This window comes from Scyliorhinus canicula, chromosome 20 (genome assembly GCF_902713615.1).
Source record: "Scyliorhinus canicula chromosome 20, sScyCan1.1, whole genome shotgun sequence".
NCBI lineage: Eukaryota > Metazoa > Chordata > Chondrichthyes > Carcharhiniformes > Scyliorhinidae > Scyliorhinus > Scyliorhinus canicula.
This window is the reverse complement of record NC_052165.1, coordinates 59,762,616-59,782,436: the sequence shown is the minus strand read 5'-3', so window position 1 is coordinate 59,782,436 and position 19,821 is coordinate 59,762,616. Positions and strand designations below refer to the sequence as shown.

At 43.4% G+C, this 19,821-nt stretch overlaps 1 protein-coding gene across 3 annotated transcripts in view; it reads left to right on the top strand.

Annotated features, from left to right (window-relative positions):
* The window catches only part of LOC119954705 (rho GTPase-activating protein 8-like), a 93,019-nt gene extending 75,714 nt beyond the window's left edge, over positions 1-17,305 (top strand). For all 3 annotated transcript variants that reach the window (XM_038780187.1, XM_038780185.1, XM_038780186.1), the window contains 3 exons: positions 448-576; positions 10,770-10,873; positions 16,102-17,305. In XM_038780187.1, the coding sequence (XP_038636115.1) occupies positions 448-576; positions 10,770-10,873; positions 16,102-16,299 (431 nt within the window). In that variant the 3' untranslated portion in view covers positions 16,300-17,305. The remainder of the gene's footprint in view (positions 1-447; positions 577-10,769; positions 10,874-16,101) is intronic.
* Positions 17,306-19,821: the final 2,516 nt, after the last annotated feature.

Here is a 19,821-nt window from a genome sequence, read left to right as displayed (position 1 = left end):
TCTATGATCCTATAATGTGAAGATAGTGGAGGAGGGGTTGGAGAGCAGGGGGAAAACCACGAGAGGAAGCTGCACTGCTAGGTAGAAAACACTCGAGCAATGAACACATTTCTAGGTCAGTTCAGGATCTTGCTATTGGGATTAACCATCAGAACTAAGATTGTGGCAGGGATAATGATTCAAGAATCCAGGAGACTCTTCCTTCACTGCCAGTAGGAATGCTGTGCCATGTATCTGAGATAACAGCTAGGAGAATGTACCAAATCTCCAATCAATGAAGTGTATGTTTGAATGGGAGGTGAAGCTATATATGGCAAAGAGACCAACAAATCTGAAGGGAAGTAATTCGGAATGGCTAAATATGCAGAGTCTTTAAGGTTTTGATATATTGTGTATATACTATAGTGAAAAAATATGCTCATTGTTTTCTAATTATATCTTTTTCAGGTAAACCAATTAAATTTGAGGAGTATGGAGATGAGAATATTCCTGCTGTTATCTTGAAAACGTTCCTCCGCGAGCTTCCGCAGCCACTTCTAACCTCTCAGATTTATGACCAGGTCCAAAGTATTGGAAGTAAGCAGAATTTTTATTATTCCTCCCACTTAATACTTTAATTTGAGTACAAAATCTGAAGCGTGGGATGTCCTTCGTTCTCCATCTGATTTAATATCTACTGATGTTGGTGCAATCAGTCTGATCGGAATTATGCTGCTGTAACCTCATTAATCTGGTGCCAATCCGGGTTTGCATACTTTACCTCCACCTTCAGTTTGTTGGTGTGACACCAAGTCAGTGTAATAACCTGTGCACATTGTAATGATGTAACCTCCATTATATATTGTAAACCAGAGGTTCCTAAATTACAGTACATCCCCCTAGCCCCTTCTAGATCCACCAGTTGTTCATGTACCCCTATCGGAGTACAGGTTCAATATTTTGACCCCTTTTAATATCCAAGCAGTGTACAAAATGTACAAATTTTTATACACGCACACAACTTAAACAATGACTTAAAAGTATTACTTGTCATTCTGGTGACAGATGTGATTCTTTGTTTGAACATGCATGCATGATGTTTGAGGTGATAATTTATACATCACTTTCTACACAAAGGTGCGCATGATTTCATTTGAGCGAATGGTAAAAATAGAAGGCAAATTGTAGAGAACAACAGTATCAAATCCTTGATAGGCCTGTCTGACAATCCGGTCTCATATTTGTACCCAAAAATTAACCGACTCCTTTTGTTGGAATCGACCTTGATGCCTGGGAAGTTCTCTTTTTGCCGAATACTGTGGCATGGACACTGCAGAGCAATGTGTGAAAGGGTAGCTGGTACAGCTGCCTGTGTTTCCCATTGAGGAAAAGCACTCACATAATTGCCTTGCCAGTTTAGTGAGGTGTTTCTTAATGTCACCATTGACATTGTCCTGTAACAGGAATTCAGACAGGTTTGATAACGTTATAATTACTTTCCTCCACAGTGCGAGCCCAGAATTCCAGCTTTTATTATCATTGTTGTTGTTGCTCATTTTGGTGAGTGTGCTTTACACTCAATTGGCTCTGTTTTATTCCCTTGCTCTAGAGTCGCCAGGTATCCTTATGATACCACCACGAGGTTCAAGTTCAAGTGCTGATCAATGACTCAGTACACCAGTTAGTAAGGTTCAAATCAAAACACATTTATTATATACACAGTCAATCACTACTCATGCATAAATACTACAAAACTAAGCTACTTCTACCACTACAGGCCAATACTTATCTTCTGGAAAAGGAACCCACTGGGTCAGGGAACAATGGCCTCTTGTTTAATCCTGAGACTGCAGGCTTCCAGCTGGTATGGACTAAGGGTCAGGAGCGCCTATCTCGTAGCGTGCGTTGACTGGACACTTACTTGTTGGTGCAGCTGCAAGGCAGTTCAGGGTCAAGTGTTGTTTTGGTCTGCTGCGTGAGAAGCCGAGAAGTCTATCAAGAGAAACTGCCAAGAGACCGAATTGAACTTGGGACCTGTCTTTTATAGGCCCCAGGGGCTTCGCGCCCTTTTGGGCGGACCCTGTACCCGACTCCAATCAATTGGATCACGTACCGATCGATCGGTTTGAATTCCCCAATACTGGGGCTGTTTCCTGATCGCTGGGCGGTCCTTGGGTGCTCGTTAGCCTCTTTTGTCTTGGACGCCTGCTGGCGCCGAGAAGTCTGGTTTTACCTCGATTATCCTAACTGTTGCTATTGTGCCTGGGAATCGCTCATTAATATTCAGATTGCTGGTTTCAATGCTGTCTGCTTTCTGCAACTCGAATATACAGAAGAAGTCTGCAAACTGCTTGTTTTCTCATACTGTCCAATTTTCCCTCCGTTCTTTGCGAATCTCCATTTTAAGTCGGGAAGTAGCCAACCCAGTGGCTAACCTGGTGTTGTAAGACTTCTTACTGTACATTGTCCCAGACATTGGCGTTGGTTGCTCTCAGCTTGCCTAGTCCTAGATGTAGCTCATTCAGACGAGAGAATATTTATTAGAAGTACTCCAGATGTGAGCACCAGGCTGTGTGACTCAGACAGTGAAAGAGTGGGAATGTGTGGTCTGCAAAGGATCTATGACCTCCGAATGGAATTGAAAGTCACCTGCCATGGAACAGCCATTGAACCTCCTATTATGTGGATTGATGAATTGATGATGCCCGCTTCCTACCTCATACATAGAGCAGAAAAATGTTCTGGAATTCGAGGATTGAACTCCTAGAATGTTTACCAATACTGGGACTGTTTAGCACAGGGCTAAATCGCTGGCTTTGAAAGCAGACCAAGCAGGCCAGCAGCACGGTTCGATTCCTGTAACAGCCTCCCCGAACAGGCGGCAGAATGTGGCGACTAGGGGCTTTTCACAGTAACTTCATTGAAGCCTACTCGTGACAATAAGCGATTTTCATTTCATTTCATTTCATTTCACCTTCACAGCATTGTCCAGCACATCTTTCACGTTAGTAGGCATAGTTCCGATAGTGAGTGCGTCCTCTATGTATACTGCAATACACTCTCATTGCGTTAGGAGCGACCACTCTGATATCAGTCACTACTCCACTGTTCCTACCGGTCAATGACTTTGTGTCATTGGGACAGATGCCAGTACATTGTAACTAGATGTTGGTATCTCAAGTATTTTTATGAAGCTGTCAAGCAAGTGAAACATCTTATTGCCTGTTGTTCTGCTTGCCAGTGACTAGTAAAACAAAATGTCTTCCTTGTCACTTTGTAAATGTACTGCACGTACACCAGAAGAGGAGCTAAGCCTGTCACACCTGTGACTTTGCAGACCAAAGTACTGGATGCTGATGACATAGTTCACGATTGAGTTAGGACATCATTACATTAATGTGACACTGTTGTTCGTTAATAGCACTAATCCAGTTAAGTTTTGAGCCTTCACTCTGAGCATAATGGCATGAACAACATGTATAGTCGTTCCTTTCAAGTGGGCTCAAGGTGCCTTAAAGATGGCTGCCAAAAGTCACCTGATCTTTCCAGTACAATATAGTCAAATTTCCAGCAAACTCCAAGTAGACATATGAAGACTTTTGAAGTTCAATTCTCATTTACACCAGAGTAAACAGAAAGTAATTTCCCTAGAAGTGTGAATAGCCTTATTATTTTCTAATTTTACTGAGCCAGGTGGTGTCAGGCACAGGGTGGGGGGATGCTCTCCAGGAATTGGCTGCAAATCCCAGCAATGGCCACTCCTCAGACCTGGCGCTGCTGGGACTGCAAAGTTGCCAGCCTGTTGGATTGGCAAGCAGCTCTCTCAGGGGGAACGTCGTCCCAATATAGGGAGGAAGTGTCACCCGTAGCCAGTTAGCTCCGCACTCGGTATTAAATGGCTTCAGGGGCAGCCAGTATCACCAGGAATATCTTCTCTGTTGACTCTTGATGTGGAAGGGTAAGAAACCCCATCATCCGCCCATGGATTTTTAAAATAAATTTAAAGTGCTCAATTTATTTTCCAATTGGGGGCAATTTAGCGTGGCCAATCCACCTACCCTGCACATCTTTGGGTGTGTGGGAGTGAGACCCATGCAGACACTGGGCTAACGCGTAAACTCCATACGGACAGTGACCCGGGGCCGGGATCGCACCCGGGTCCTCGGCGCCATGAAGCAGCAGTGCTGACCGCTGTGTCACCGTGCTGACCCTGCCCATGGTTTTTAGACTGTTCATCGACAGGACTTAACTACGTAACACGAACTGCAGCTAAGAATATTCACCATCACTAGACCTTGTTTCGTTGTATTTTTTTTTGTCATTTATGCCTCTTTGATATAGATTCTGCTTCATGTCTTGTGTCAGCATTTTGCTTCGCAGGCAGCGACCTGCATGTTAAGTCAGTAGTTGTTGTTTCACCAGTAATTTCAGCAAGTGCCCTGGTACTGGCAAAACCAATTTCATTACTTTGTTTCTTATATCTAATACTTTGATGTGTTTTGCTTAACTCTAACCGTCTTTAGCCATCTGTTCATTTTTCACTGTTAAGCCCTGTTTTTCACTGCTAAGCACTGTTAAGTGTACAACTGGAAAGCAAAAAGCCCAACTTATTTCTGAGCTCAGTTAGGTTGGACAGTTGCTTGGCAACTCAAACCACACTGTAGTGTACAGTGATTGGAGGGGAGAGCTATGTATGTCATCCTTTCTGTATTCTCCTTGGTATATCGTGAAGTAAATTAACTACATTATATAACAAATTCCGACAGAGTTTTGGAACCTTTTGTGTAGCCCGTTATAAAAATACATGAAATAAATAATAAAATCCACGCAGAATTGCCCCCACGTAAAGCTTCCTCGCCCGTCTCCCACAGAGATGTGACAAAGAAGCACAGTTTGGGAATCCCTGATGTGAATCAGAAACCGCCCACCCATAACAGATCAATCGATATGAGAGCAACATCTTGTAACCGTTAATAACATTATTACATATTTTTAAAATTATTTATGTAATTGTGTGGCAAACGGGCAAGTCCAACTTGGCCATGTGCACTGGGGGCTCCCATATCCTCGCAGGTGGTGCAACATTGGGAATGCATATGTGTTATGAGCCTGTTGGGGACTGTTAACTTTTACCAAACAAATCTAAAACTGTACCATTGAATCGACAGAATAACACCACATGATTTCTGGTTTTTAACAAAAAAAGGGACAAACTTGATAGTATGTATGAAGAGAAATTAGGCAAAGCAAACACCATTAATTTAAAAGAATTACACCATAACTCGGTTCTCCTTTTTACTTCTCCATTCGAGTTCCCTTATCTTACAAAATCTTGAAGGTCTATTCACTTGGTCAAATCCAAAGGATTATTCACTTTTCTCGAACCATGTTGCAGCCCTTCAGAATTCACCTTAACTCTTGGTATTCCAGCTATTTCCCCAAGGTACAAGTTACATGGGGATTCTTTCATTAGCTTTTGGCTAAGCGATTCTCCAATTTTCTTTCAAGGTCTCATGACTGTGCACCCTTCAGCTCCTTGCCCTGGCTTTGGGCATCAGCTTCCACAGCTTCTGTGCAGCTCTTTCCAAGCTATTCAAGCTGACTGCTTTCTGCCATATGGCACCACGAGGGCCACTGTAGATTTCAGCAAATAAGCTGCAAGCTAAAATCAATATTACTGCTCCTTTTCCCTCACGAACCTCAGACTGAGCTGTTTGTCTTCTGTCAGCAGCATCCCCGATTGAATATAACAAAATAACCTCTAACCGGGACTCTACCCTGAATCACTATCGCTATGGCAATGTGGCATGCTTTGGGAAGATTCAAACCAAAATGCAAAGGAATTATTTTACTTTTAACACAACTCGTTGATTCTGTAACCCATATGAATAATTTATATTGCTAATGGAGTTCTACCATTCTTTGCCCAGACTCTTGGCTCAATTACAAGCTTAGAGATGGCTCTTTCAGTGTTTGGGTTGCATTTAAGATCAGTAATTTTAGTTTGTCAACCAGACTGCCCGCTCTTATACTCCAACCCCCCCCCCCCCTCCCCTGAAATAAGGGCCAACTTTCCATTAGCCTTCCTGATTACCTGCTGCACCTGTGTGCTAGCTTTCTGTGTTTTGTGCACAAGACACCCCCCCCCAAGTCTTTCTTTCTGTTGCAGCTTTTTGCAGTTTTTCTCTGTTTCTAAAGCTGTTTTCTTTTGTCTTTCCTTCCAAAATTAGCAACTTCATATTTCTTTGCATCATATTCCATTTGCCAATGTTTTGCCCACTTATTTCACCTATTAATATTTCTTTGCAAACTGTTTTTATCCCTCCTGCAACTTGCCTTCCAGCTGCACTGACACTGGAGTTTAGAACTGGTCTAATCAGCTGAGATGTATCAATAGTGTTGCCTTAAAGTCGAGACTCAAGCCAGCATAATAATGCTTACATTTCTGGTACAGGTTTTGCTGTTACCATTTACCGCAAAAGAACTAATGGTTTCCCTAGTAACCCACAAGGTTACAGCAGTGAGGAGTGAAGCCATAGTCACTGGTACACTCTGAATTGTGCACTGGATCTGCTGTTGCTTCCTAGATTTAGACATAAAGATATCTGAATGAGGTACAGCAGGTTGGCCGGCTTCTGTGCAAGGAATAAGGGGAATCTTATCATTTTGTGGGTTTCGCTGTTACAGTCCCTGTACTTTCGAGACACCACCAATTACATTGAGAACGAAGCTCCAAGACTATGATGCCAGTTGCAGCAGTGTTACCTCAGCTGAGATCAGTAACTTGGCATAAACCAGAAATCAAAGCTATTTGTGTTATAATAGCTCAGTATTTTGTACCACGCCCAATAAACTGAAGCTTTGGCAACAATGTGTCTGGCTGCAAGTAGATTTTTTGGAATGTTCCTTAACATTTTATGATGGGTATGAAAAGGCTAGACATGTAAGCAATGAGAACTGAGAGAAAGATTTGCGTATATATTCTTTAACCTCAAAATTAATTGATTTTGAAGGTTTGACGAATGCTGGCACATAGGTTTTTTTTAACCACTATTGGTTTCAGATATTTACTACATTTCAATAATTTCAAATATCCTCTGATGGCTTGCGTTTTTACACTACCTACGGTGGGTGTATAAATCAGAAATTAACCTAACTTCAAATTCTGGCCCTGTACTATATTTTCCCTTAGCAGTCTGAACAGTCAAGGACACCACAGTGGGTTAAAGAGTAGGCATTGGCTGGGATTCTTACTTCAGTTTCCTATCTAGTGACTACTTTTGAGAAATGGATGTTTAATATGTGTGTCATGTCAGTTGGGGCCCAGCCTGAACTAATGTACTCGCCATCGCACAACATGCCAATACACAGACGACACGGTGATGCAATGGTTAGCACTGCTGCCTCATTGGGCCGTGGACCCAGGTTCGATCCCGGCCCCAGGTCGCTATCCGTGTGGAGTTTGCACATTCTCCCCGTGCCTGACCAACAACCCAAAGATGTTTATTGTTGGTGGTTGGCCACACTAAATTGCCCCTTAATTGGGGAAAAAATGGAATTGGGTACTTTAAAAAAACAAAATACCAGTTCATATTTTTGTATGTAGGTCATACATGAAAGTGTTTACTTGAAGTACTGAAATTCTCTGTGTATTGAAGGACTGTTTGTGAGGAACTTCCCCGTGAGGTGGTTAATGAGCATCTTGACAAATACATGAATAGGATGGGAATAGAGTGATACGGACCCCAGAAGTGTAGAAGATTTTAGTTTAGATGGGCAGCATGGTCGACGCAGGCTTGGAGGGCTGAAGGGCCTGTTCCTGTGCTGTACTTTTCTTTGTTCTTTGAAGAGTGCTGACGTGTTAATGGTGCCTCTGGACTTGTATCCCAGTGTGAGACTCCTCCTTCAGGAGAGGTAGAGTGTAAAATGGGGTGGCAATTAAAAGTTATGGTAAATATTTTCATGGGGCTTTCGTCTGCTGTATCTCTGCCATTGCCATTTACCATTCCACTGAGAAACGCTTGAGGTAATTTTCTTTGATGAAAGTGAGAAACTTGATTTTACTTACAAAGTGGAGCAGGGTGGGCTTACTCTTCTAATGCAATCCAAAAAGCCTTTCTAAATTCAAATGTTTCTGAATTGTTCCTGGCATTCCTGTTCTGAAATGGTGCTCCAGTCTCCAGTAACATATGGAGGCTCAGAAGATGCTACGCTGAATTCCGTCCACATGTTTTTTTAAAAAAAACAATTTAACCCGTAGCTCTGTTTTTCCCTCTGCCTGGTGTATAATTAAATAGTGGTACATCTCCCCAGCCCTGGATGTAGCTGCTGAGTTGAGCTAATAAAACATTTACATTTTGCTTGCAGCATGTTGCATTTAATTATTTGCAGTTGTTTAAACATTAGCACTTGGTAGAATCATAGAAAAAAAACAGTACAAAATATATTTGGATAACATGAGTACAGAACGCACCATGCTGACTAATTGCACATAAATTGTTATAACTTTCCTCAGAAAATGAGGTTTATTTTTTGTTTGACATATCCATGGTACTCCCTGCCAACAAATTCTCTTGTGTTAGCCAAGTGCCTGCATTTAATCTGGGCAGTTTGCAATTTTCTAATCTAGATCGGGGGCCTCACGGTAGCATGGTGGTTAGCATCAATGCTTCACAGCTCCAGGGTCCCAGGTTTGATTCCCGCCTGGGTCACTGTCTGTGTGGAGTCTGCACGTCCTCCCCGTGTGTGCGTGGGTTTCCTCCGGGTGCTCCGGTTTCCTCCCACAGTCCAAAGATGTGCGGGTTAGGTGGATTGGCCATGCTAAATTGCCCGTAGTGTAAGGTTAATGGGGGGATTGTTGGGTTACGGGTATACGGGTTACGTGGGTTTAAGTAGGGTGATCATTGCTCGGCACAACATCGAGGGCCGAAGGGCCTGTTCTGTGCTGTACTGTTCTATGTTCTATGTTCTATGAATTGGATTGCAGATCTAGGTGTTTTGTTAATAGCAGGAGGGTTTGAGGAGTTCAGCGAAAATGGCCGTAAAAAGATTTGAACTCCGTGCCAGAAGGGGATAATAACTTCTCTTGACCACAAGAGGTTCACCAGCACATCGGTAATCATGGTCTGAGCTCTCTCGGAGATATCAGGAAGCAACCTGGTGTTGAGGAAGAGAGGGGGGAAAGGAGCAAATGAGAAAAGAATTGCGCAGGATAATGAAGCGATAATGCACCTTTTTATATTTTACTGAAAGTCAAAAAGTTATGGGGATAGGCGGTGTATTCTGAAGTAGGTATTGAAGAGAATGCTCCCTTTTATTAAAATGCAAAACCCGCTGGTTTAATTCAAGGATCCAATTCCTGTGCTCCCTCCCCCATCCAGATTTTCTGAAACAAATGTCAGCAAGATGCCTCCTCAAAAATTGCTCTACAATGAAATTGATGGCTCCGGGGTAGAGAGTCTGTGGTGCTGGCTGTGGCAGTCCCTTTTAATTTAAATATTTAGTGTCGTAGACATTTGCCAGATAGTTTTCATTTGTTTTTAAACTGTAAAATAACTTAATGGTGAATTAATTAAAATAAGATTTGTTACTGCCGATCAGTAACTAGGAAACCTGTCTTATTAAAGTGATGAAACTCCTTTTTAAAATAAGCATTGCCGAAGTTGCTTTGCTTCATCGCTCTGTACACACAGAAATATATAATCACATAGTGAACGCAGCGATGTGCCTGTGTTGGGGAGAATGAAGTGATGTTACATTTGCATAACAATTGAATATGCTAGAAGCACATTTAAGGAGACTGTCTGGGGATGAAGAGCTTTGCTGTGCACAGAGCAATACAAAATCCGAGATGGTGTCAGTGTTTTGAAAGACAACGCGAGGCAATTTTCCCAACCACGGGAAGTATGTGTGGTGAGAAAAATCCCCTGAAATTGATGTCATTGGATCAGGATCATCCCATCCTCCCAGGTTTCTGCAAGGTGGGATGGAGGGCAAGCGGGGAGCCTCCTTGGGTCCGTAGGTCAGTTATTAAGGTAATTTAAAATCTCAATTAAGAGCGGCTTTGATACTCATGTCTGAATTTCTCAGCCAGCGGAACTCTTTCCCAACAAGTTAGCAACTCGCCAATATCACAGAAGTGACCGCACATTAAGAGAGCCTCTTCTCTGAAACTGACAAGCTGGGAAGGCTTTGATTAGTTACACTGATGAGCTGAAGGCCTTATTTGGTCACATTGCTGAACTCCAGCCCTGCCCTTGGCACACTGCTGTTCAAAGCACTTCTTCGATGAGAGAACTGTCAGTGCTTGATAGATGATTACCAATTTGTTGGAAGGTGCTTCACTTGTCCAACACCTTTTCACGCCTTCAGCTGCATTTCTCTGCTTTGAGCCTTCGCCATGCGAAGGGAGCAGTTAGTTTATGGCAGCCCCACATTGCAATTCTGATGAGAGACAGAAACAAAACTCACCACCACCACCAGCAGGAACAGCACCTGCTCCTTTCTCCTCAGCAACATGCTGCCGCACACCAGATCTAGCTGGAATGAGGTGACACAGGGTCTTGCAGGCAAAGAATCAGATTTATCGACATGTTTGAGTACCGTGCGTTAGGAGGAGGTTGATCATCGTGGCCGGTCACTGCTGAGCATCTGTAGCTTCCTGGAACTGAACCTCTTTCTCAGTAGAGCAAGTTGGCACATATTGCTAGCAGGTGACCATGTGCATGTCGCTACTGTGTTTGATGCAGTTTGAGTTAAGTTCTAACTGATGCATACGCTTCTACTTCTAGCTGTTGAAAGCAGCCTCCGAGTAACTCGATGCAAGCAAATAATACAGAGCCTTCCAGAACACAACTATATCATTGTAAAGTACCTGATATGCTTCCTCCACATGGTGAGTATTCTTGTAATGCTCTGTATGTCATTTACAAACATCAACATTTTGTCAGTCAGGATGTATGTGCATGTGATTTTGTGATTTACAATGGTATCCCTGTGGGGGAGCTTAATTATTTTTTTAAAGATTGATGAGCTGATGAGCAATGGACTGGACTGGAATAAAAAAAGTACCACTTGATTTTCCATCTGGCACCACTGGACATCACGTTCAAATGAATATGATGGTGCCTCATGTTACCGGATCAACTGCAGCAGGAGGAGCACGGCAGAGTTGTGCATTGGGTGGGGGGGTCTCCAATTCGGAAGAAATACAAGAGTGCATTGTATAGGCAGTGGTTGATGAGACTGTTCAACTATATCAACGGTGTTCTACCACAGCTTTGGGTAGCTGCCCACTAATTTCCACCCCCTCATTTTCTCCCCTCCTGTCATGAAGTGCTTTCTTTCATTTGATGATCGTTTCTCTGAAATTGGTGACGCACTCTCTATTCTGCGCTGTAAACTCTATGATTCTATGAACTGTGCTCAAGGTGCTAGGTTTGGATGGTTGAATGTCAGTGGCCCGTTTAAACATGGACAGAATCGCAGCCAAATCTGATTTGTTCCCACTGAGGGCCACGTGCACTATTTCCAGCCGTGGTCGCTAGACAACTAATTCCTTCCCTCGCACACTAATTTGAAACCTATTGTAATATTCAAACAGATGTCCTGGTAGTATGAGTGAACGCGGCGAAACTCGGGATTAAAGCTGGGACCTTCAGTGCCATTGTATATTAGGCCATTGGTGGGTGCATTACTCTTGCACATCTCTGTAGCGTGAATGTGCTCTTCAAGTAATTGGTGATGCTTGTGGATGAAAGAGCTAGCTTTGTTTTACAAATGAATATGTAGGTTAGGTTTGAGTGGGCCTGGGTAGAGTACTCTTTCGATGGGCCAAATGGCCTCCCTCTGCACCATAGGGATTCTGATTCTAATGCCATCAATGAAATGTGCAAACTTAATGTTGTCGTCAAACCAGCTTCTAAGCATAATACTAATTCTTTGGACTGTTGACTTTTAGTACAGATCCTGATTATTGAACTGAAGCTATCAACTGGGAAAGTAGTTGAGATCATTTCGAAGCACTGAATTTAGTTCTGATCTGAATTAATGGGCTGAAGCACCTCGGCTGAATCTGTTAGCCATCCTATTGATTCAAATGTCTGGCTGCCTGGGGCACATGTGTTCCTACTCCAGTCCATTCATAACAGTTACACCTTCAATAAACTAACTCTGATGTCAAAATAAATGGAGACAAGTTGAGATTGCATGAAAACTGAAGTGATGCATTTTAAATGGTTGGAGAGTATGTGATGGCACACTATACAGGACAATCTTTCCAAATGTGCCTGGTGAATTATTGTTTGTTACTATTCTTTAGCATAAAAAGCTTGTGATGTAACTAATTCTTGCTGGGCTGTAAAACACTCCATGCAGCATTGGCCTGTAATCTTCTATTTTTTTTTGTTGTTAAAGAAGTGGCAGGTCCCATCACTTCATTCGTTTAATATTTTAAAAATTCTGCCAACATAGTTCCATGCTGGATGATGGAGTCAGGGCGATACATATGGTACATAGTGAATCCCGTGGCCTAGAAATAGCCAGTGTTTTCATCACTGTACCATCCTGCTTGAAACATAACTATTGAACATTTCACTCGTTTTTCACCTGGTGAGGATGGCACACTAGCACAGTGGTTAGCACTGCTGCCTCGCAGCATCAGGGACCCGGGTTCAATTTCAGCCTCCGGTGACTGTCTATGTGGAGTTTGCACACTCTCCTCGTGTCTGTGTAGGTTTCCTCTGGGTGCTCCGGTTTCCTCCCACGGTCCAAATATAGAACATAGAACGATACAGCGCAGTACAGGCCCTTCGGCCCTCGATGTTGCACCGACATGGAAAAAAACTAAAGGCCATCTAACCTACACTATGCCCTTATCATCCATATGCTTATCCAATAAACTTTTAAATGACCTCAATGTTGGCGAGTTCACTACTGTTGCAGGTAGGGCATTCCACGGCCTCACCACTCTTTGCGTAAAAAAACCCACCTCTGACCTCTGTCCTATATCTATTACCCCTCAATTTAAGGCTATGTCCCCTCGTGCTAGCCACCTCCATCTGCGGGAGAAGGCTCTCGCTGTCCACCCTATCTAACCCTCTGATCATTTTGTATGCCTCTATTAGGTCACCTCTTAACCTTCTCTCTAACGAAAACAACCTCAAGTCCATCAGCCTTTCCTCATAGGATTTTCCCTCCATACCAGGCAACATCCTGGTAAATCTCCTCTGCACCCGTTCCAAAGCTTCCACGTCCTTCCTATAATGAGGTGACCAGAACTGTACGCAATACTCCAAATGCGGCCGTACTAGAGTTTTGTACAACTGCAACATGACCTCATGGCTCCGGAACTCAATCCCTCTACCAATAAAGGCCATCACACCATAGGCCTTCTTCACAACCCTATCAACCTGGGTGGCAACTTTCAGGGATCTATGTACATGGACACCGAGATCCCTCTGCTCATCCACACTACCAAGAATTTTACCATTAGCCAAATATTCCTCATTCCTGTTATTCTTTCCAAAGTGAATCACCTCACACTTCTCCACATTAAACTCCATTTGCCACCTCTCAGCCCAGCTCTGCAGCTTATCTATGTCCCTCTGTAACCTGCAACATCCTTCCGCACTGTCTACAACTCCACCGACTTTAGTGTCGTCTGCAAATTTACTCACCCATCCTTCTGCGCCCTCCTCTAGGTCATTTATAAAAATGACAAACAGCAACGGCCCCAGAACAGATCCTTGTGGTACGCCACTCGTAACTGAACTCCATTCTGAACATTTCCCATCAACCACCACTCTCTGTCTTCTTTCAACTAGCTAATTTCTGATCCACATCTCTAAATCACCCTCAATCCCCAGCCTCCGTATTTTCTGCAATAGCCGACCGTGGGGAACCTTATCAAACGCTTTACTGAAATCCATATACACCACATCAACTGCTCTATCCTCGTCCACCTGTTCAGTCACCTTCTCAAAGAACTCGATAAGGTTTGTGAGGCATGACCTACCCTTCACAAAACCATAATCATATTATTCCTATCTAGATGATTATAAATCGTATCTTTTATAATCCTCTTCAAGACTTTACCCACCACAGACGTTAGGCTCACCGGCCTATAGTTACCGGGGTTATCTCTACTCCCCTTCTTGAACAAAGGGACCACATTTGCTATCCTCCAGTCCTCTGGCACTATTCCTGTAGCTAATGATGACCTAAAAATCAAAGGCTCAGCAATCTCTTCCCTGGCTTCCCAGAGATCCTAGGATAAATCCCATCAGGCCCCGGGGACTTATCTATTTTCACCTTGTCCAGAATTGCCAACACTTCTTCCCTATGCACCTCAATGCCATCTATTCTAATAGCCTGGGTCTCAGCATTCTCCTCCACAATATTATCTTTTTCCTGAGTGAATACTGACGAAAAGTATTCATTTAGTATCTCGCTTATCTCCTCCGCCTCCACACACAACTTCCCACCACTGTCCTTGACTGGCCCTACTCTTACCCTAGTCATTCTTTTATTCCTGACATACCTATAGAAAGCTTTTGGGTTTTCCTTGATCCTACCTGCCAAAGACTTCTCATGTCCCCTCCTTGCTCGTCTTAGCTCTCTCTTTAGATCCTTCCTCGCTTCCCTGTAACTATCAAGTGCCCCAACTGAAACTTCACGCCTCATCTTCACATAGGCCTCCTTTTTCCTCTTAACAAGAGATTCCACTTCTTTGGTAAACCACGGTTCCCTCGCTCTACCCTTTCCTCCCTGTCTGACTGGTACATACTGATCAAGAACACGCAATAGCTGTTCCTTGAACAAGCTCCACATATCCAGTGTGCCCAACCCTTGCAGCCTACTTCTCCAACCTACACATCCTAAGTCATGTCTAATGGCATCATAATTGCCCTTCCCCCAGCTATAACTCTTGCCCTGCGGGGTATACTTATCCCAATATGTGCAGGTTAGGTGTGATTGACCATTCTATATTGCTAACTTAGTGTCCAAAAAGTTAGGTAGGGTTACGGGGATGGGATGGGATGGGAGCATGGGCCTAGGTAGGGTGCTCTTTCAGAGGGTGGGTGTAGACCCAATGGGCCGAATGGTCTCCTGTATTGCAGATTCTATGATCCTATTAACTGGGATGTGGAGATGCCGGTGTTGGACTGGGGTGAGCACAGTGAGAAGTCTTACAACGCCAGGTTAAAGTCCAACATGTTTGTTTCAAACAGTAGCTTTCGGAGCACTGCTCCTTCCTTGGGTGATATTCACCCCTGAGATGTTGATAATGGAGGATTCAGTGATGGTAATGCCATTTAATATCCAGGGGAGAATATAGATTCTCTCTTGTTGGAGGCATTCATGCCTGGTTTACATGAATGTTACTTGTCACTGATCAAACCTGAATGTTGTCCAGGTCTTGCTGCATACGAGTACAGACTATTTCAGTATATGAGGAGTTGTACATTGTACAATCATCAGTGAACATCCCTATTTCTGATCTTATGACGTAAGGGAGGCCATTTGATAAAATAATGGTTGAGCCTCAGGCACGACTCTGATGAACTCCTGCAAGGGTGTCCCGGGACTGCGATGATTAACCTCTGTCAACATCAGCCATCTTCTTTGTACTGGGTGTGAATTCAACCAGTTCCGAGATTTTCCTGATTCCCAATGAAAATTGTCATTTTAGTTATTGGCTATGTTTGGCCATCAGGTGACTGTATGATATGGATTCTGAGCATTGTTAGAGACAAAGCCTTAATAGTGTAAATAATAGGAATAAATATCTGGAATATTCAGATATCAAAAAGAAAAAAATAAACCTATTCCTTGCTTTTAAAAAAGATGCTGAATTTCGCACCCAGCTAAGTAGCGTCTTTTCAGAAGGATCAATAGTTCCAGATTGCCCCCAAGCTGGATAGAAGCTACAGCCAAGGTTACAGTCAATTATACTGCCCATGAGCACAATCTTTGCCCCATAACCCATGTCAGTCCTATAAGCAGACCAGATTAGAGCAATGGAGGCTCTTAACCTGGAAGGTTGGTACATCTTGGTGTTGCAATGATAATCCAGCATGCTTCGCATATTGTTGAAATCTAATTAAGTCTGTTGTGTCCTAGGTGTCCCAGGAGAGTATTTTTAATAAAATGAACCCATCAAACCTGGCCTGTGTCTTTGGAGTGAACCTTATCTGGCCCACAAAAGGACCTGCAACATTGCACGCCCTCCCACCGATCAACATGTTTACTGAGCTATTGATCGAGTACTACAGCCAAGTCTTCAGCGCCAGGATTCTGCCCAATGAGGTGCTGCCATGAACACTGTTTCAAACACTGCAGCTAACCTCAGTAAGTCAATGAACATAATAGGTACAGATGTTACTGATGGAAACGTCAAATGCTGTAGTTGGTTCTGTATTAAATCATATTGGCCACAGACCTTGAGCAAGTGGATATCAGTTCGTGATACTTGAACTCAGTTTGTGACTTGCTGACACAAAGATGGTGAAGAAGAAGCAGCAAGTGATTTCAAAATGATCAAATGTTTTCTGACTGGATAGATATAGAACAGGAAAACTTGATGTGAAAAAGCAAAGTTTGCTTTCATAGTGCCAGTACCATTGTACACTTTTGACATTCCTGCTACTTTTCTCCTTATTTATCAAGTTCTAGTTTTGACTGTGTAGTAGGGAAGGTGCAAGTTGGGCCTTGAGCCTGTTTTCCTGCTGCTCCATTGGTACGTGTAGTACAGAGATTAAAACGAGAAAATAAAATTACTTTAAAATTGTGAAAAATCTTCACGGCCGATTTATTTTCTGTGTGGTGTGGATAGAATCTTATTATGAATCGTTTTACTCTTTTGTTGCACATTGTTGCTAAAGGGGCGTGAGAACTACCGGAGTCAAATGTTTGCCTATCCTACTTCATTAAATGTGAAGGAAAACTAACTAACAAGAATTAATAAGCCCAAATGTAATTAGCATCATTTATTATTGAAGGCAATGCAAGGGAAAACGTTGCATTTCTGAGGCAAGAGGGTGGTAATATTTTCAATTTGGTGTCTGCAGCAAGATCCTGGAATGTTAACAACTGGGTTGAGAGGACCACGGCTTTTTCCCCACATTGGACTATTGCATGTGTCAGAGGAAAGAGCTTCCACTCCTTACACTGGGCTGCTTCAGTTCCAGCTGTTAGGGATGAAAGGGGGCCAGCAAACCTGCACCACAGAGTTACAATTTATGCTTTAACTGTGAAAGGTTTTTTTTTCCATCCACCCACTGTATTTGTAATTTTGTTGAATTAATAAAATGTGGCATAGACAACTCTGCCTGACTTGAAGAATCTTTTTCTTCTGATGGCTCCTCTGCTGAGGGCTTGCTGTGTTTATTGTTGTTGTGGTGATCATTGCTGCTGGTGTAAACAGTAGTAGTGAAATATTTTATAATAATTTTATTTGTTCGGGGATGTGGGCGTCGCTTGTTGGGCCAACTACATTAACGCTGTAAAACACGGCTGTCACCAACTCATGTAAAAATTGATTTGGTAACTAAGGCATGAAAGATGAGAGCCTTCACCCTATAGGAGAGCACTGATGAATCAAACTTTACAGCCCAGTGACAGTGGTGCACATAAACCTGTGGCTGATCCAATCTATCACATATCCTGAAATTCTGATGAAAAGACTTCACTGCCTATGTGCTGAATGTTAACCTGGCGAGTGAGTGGCTCACCTGAGTGTTTGGAAAGAGTTTATTGCTTTATAGCAGCACAGCAAAAGAGTCACCAGGCCCCTGTGCTTTTTGGCCACAGGTGGGGGGAAAAAAAACTAGACCATCAGACCTAAAGTTCACAAAAAAGGTCTATCGATCTGCTTTTTTCCCATAATTCATGTTTTGTGTTTGTGGGAAGAAAGATAGCATGATTTTTGCATCTTTTTTTTGTTTGCAACAAAGGAATGCACTATCGTTCTGTAATGAAGTATAATCTGGTTGACCTCGGGGTGGCACAATGGTTAGCACTGCTGCCTCACGGCACCGAGGACCCGGGTTCGATCCTGGTCCCGGGTCACTGTCATATTTTCCCTGTGCCTGTTTGGGCCTCATCCCCATAACCCAAAGATGTGCAGGGTGGGTGGATTGACCTCTCTAAAATTGGCCCTTAATTGGAAATTAAATAATTGGGTACTTTTAAAAAAATTTATATAAACATTTGTGACGGAGACCCTGTTAGAAGACAAATCCCTGAGATAAACCTAGGCCCAAAATCGAATCTTACAAGGATCTCGAACAGATGCCCTCACTCCTCCCGATCAAACATTTTTTCAGCATTCATTGAAACAATCACCTCTGGCTCAGGAACTGAGAGGGCGACAGGACAATATTAAGTAATCTACGTATGTTGCCTGACGTACGTAGTCTGTTCCTCCAAGGAGACAGACCTCCAAGCATTTTGGCAGAAGGTTCACCAACAGTTTATCATCAGCATTCAGTAACCAAATTGGGAAAAATGAGCCACACTCTATAGAATCCTTATCCTTCCTCAAAATCAAGGCGATCAATGCCTGTGCCAGTGTGGCCGGCAAAAGCCGCATTACCCTTCCTTAGGGCAAAGACCAACCTGCCACTTGAATCCTTCACCTGCGCTATCTCCGTCCTTACCAATTGTCAGCAGCCCAAATTCCATCTGCAATTACTCGCCAATAACTCGTGTCAGGACTGGTGGTCCACCTCAAAGATAGAATCCACCAACCTCTGGCTCTCCACCCTTTCGCTCTTCTTGTGTGGACTCCAGGAGAGTGTATCTCTCTCTCTTTCTTCCCCCCCCCACCTCCCCCATTGCGGTACCTCCCAATGACCCACTAACAATCACATTCCTCCCGTTTAGGTCTGTCAAAACTTTAGCTGCTGAAAAAGATATCCTTTTATTAAACAACACCACAACCCCCGAGCCCTACTATCAAATCCCGAAGGAAATACCTGCCTCACCCACACTTCCGTAGTCTTGCCTGCTCCTTAATCTGCAAATGGAACCCCTTCAAAAATACCACATCAGCATTCAAACCCTTGAGGTGCGCAAATACCTAGATCTTTTCGCTGGGGATTTCAATCCCCTCACATTCCAAGTAACGAGCTGAACAGGGAGCTGTCTACCCGCCCCGCTGATCAAGAATCCCTCATTCCCATGATCTGGGCATTCCAGCAACCAGTGCCGAATTCAGGCCCACCCAAGATGACTGCCAAACCCACATCAGAACAGGACAAAGAAAAAGTTGTAGCCAGTCAGAGAGCTAACCCTCCCCTCCCCGGCCCACTCTCCCATCAATACCACACCCAAATAAAGCAGCAACATGGTGAATAAAGCCCCCCACCCTTAATCCCAAACAATAGCCATCCCACAGTCAAACAGTAAAAATACAAATACAAACTCCAGAATGCCCAAATAGCACCCCAACAAATCCAAAATATCTCACACCCACTCCCCAAACTGAAACCTCACAACAAACATATATCACAGTTTGCTCGAACCCAGTCAATGCAGCTTTACAAACTCCTCTGGCCCCTCAAAATAATAGTCTTTCATAAGTTACTCCGAGGCGTGCAGAGAATACCACACTAAAATGAACATTTCTCCTGCACAACGTGGCCTTGGTCTTGTTGAATGCTGCATGCCTCTTAGCCAGTTATGCTCCCACATCATGGTACAGCCTAATGGCTTGGCCCTCTCATTTATAGTTTCAATGGTCTTTCGTCCACCGCAGGACCCTTTCCTTCTCTTGGTAACTATGAAGGCGCATGATGATCGCCCACGGTGGTTCATCTGCCTGAGTGACCTCTGGACCCA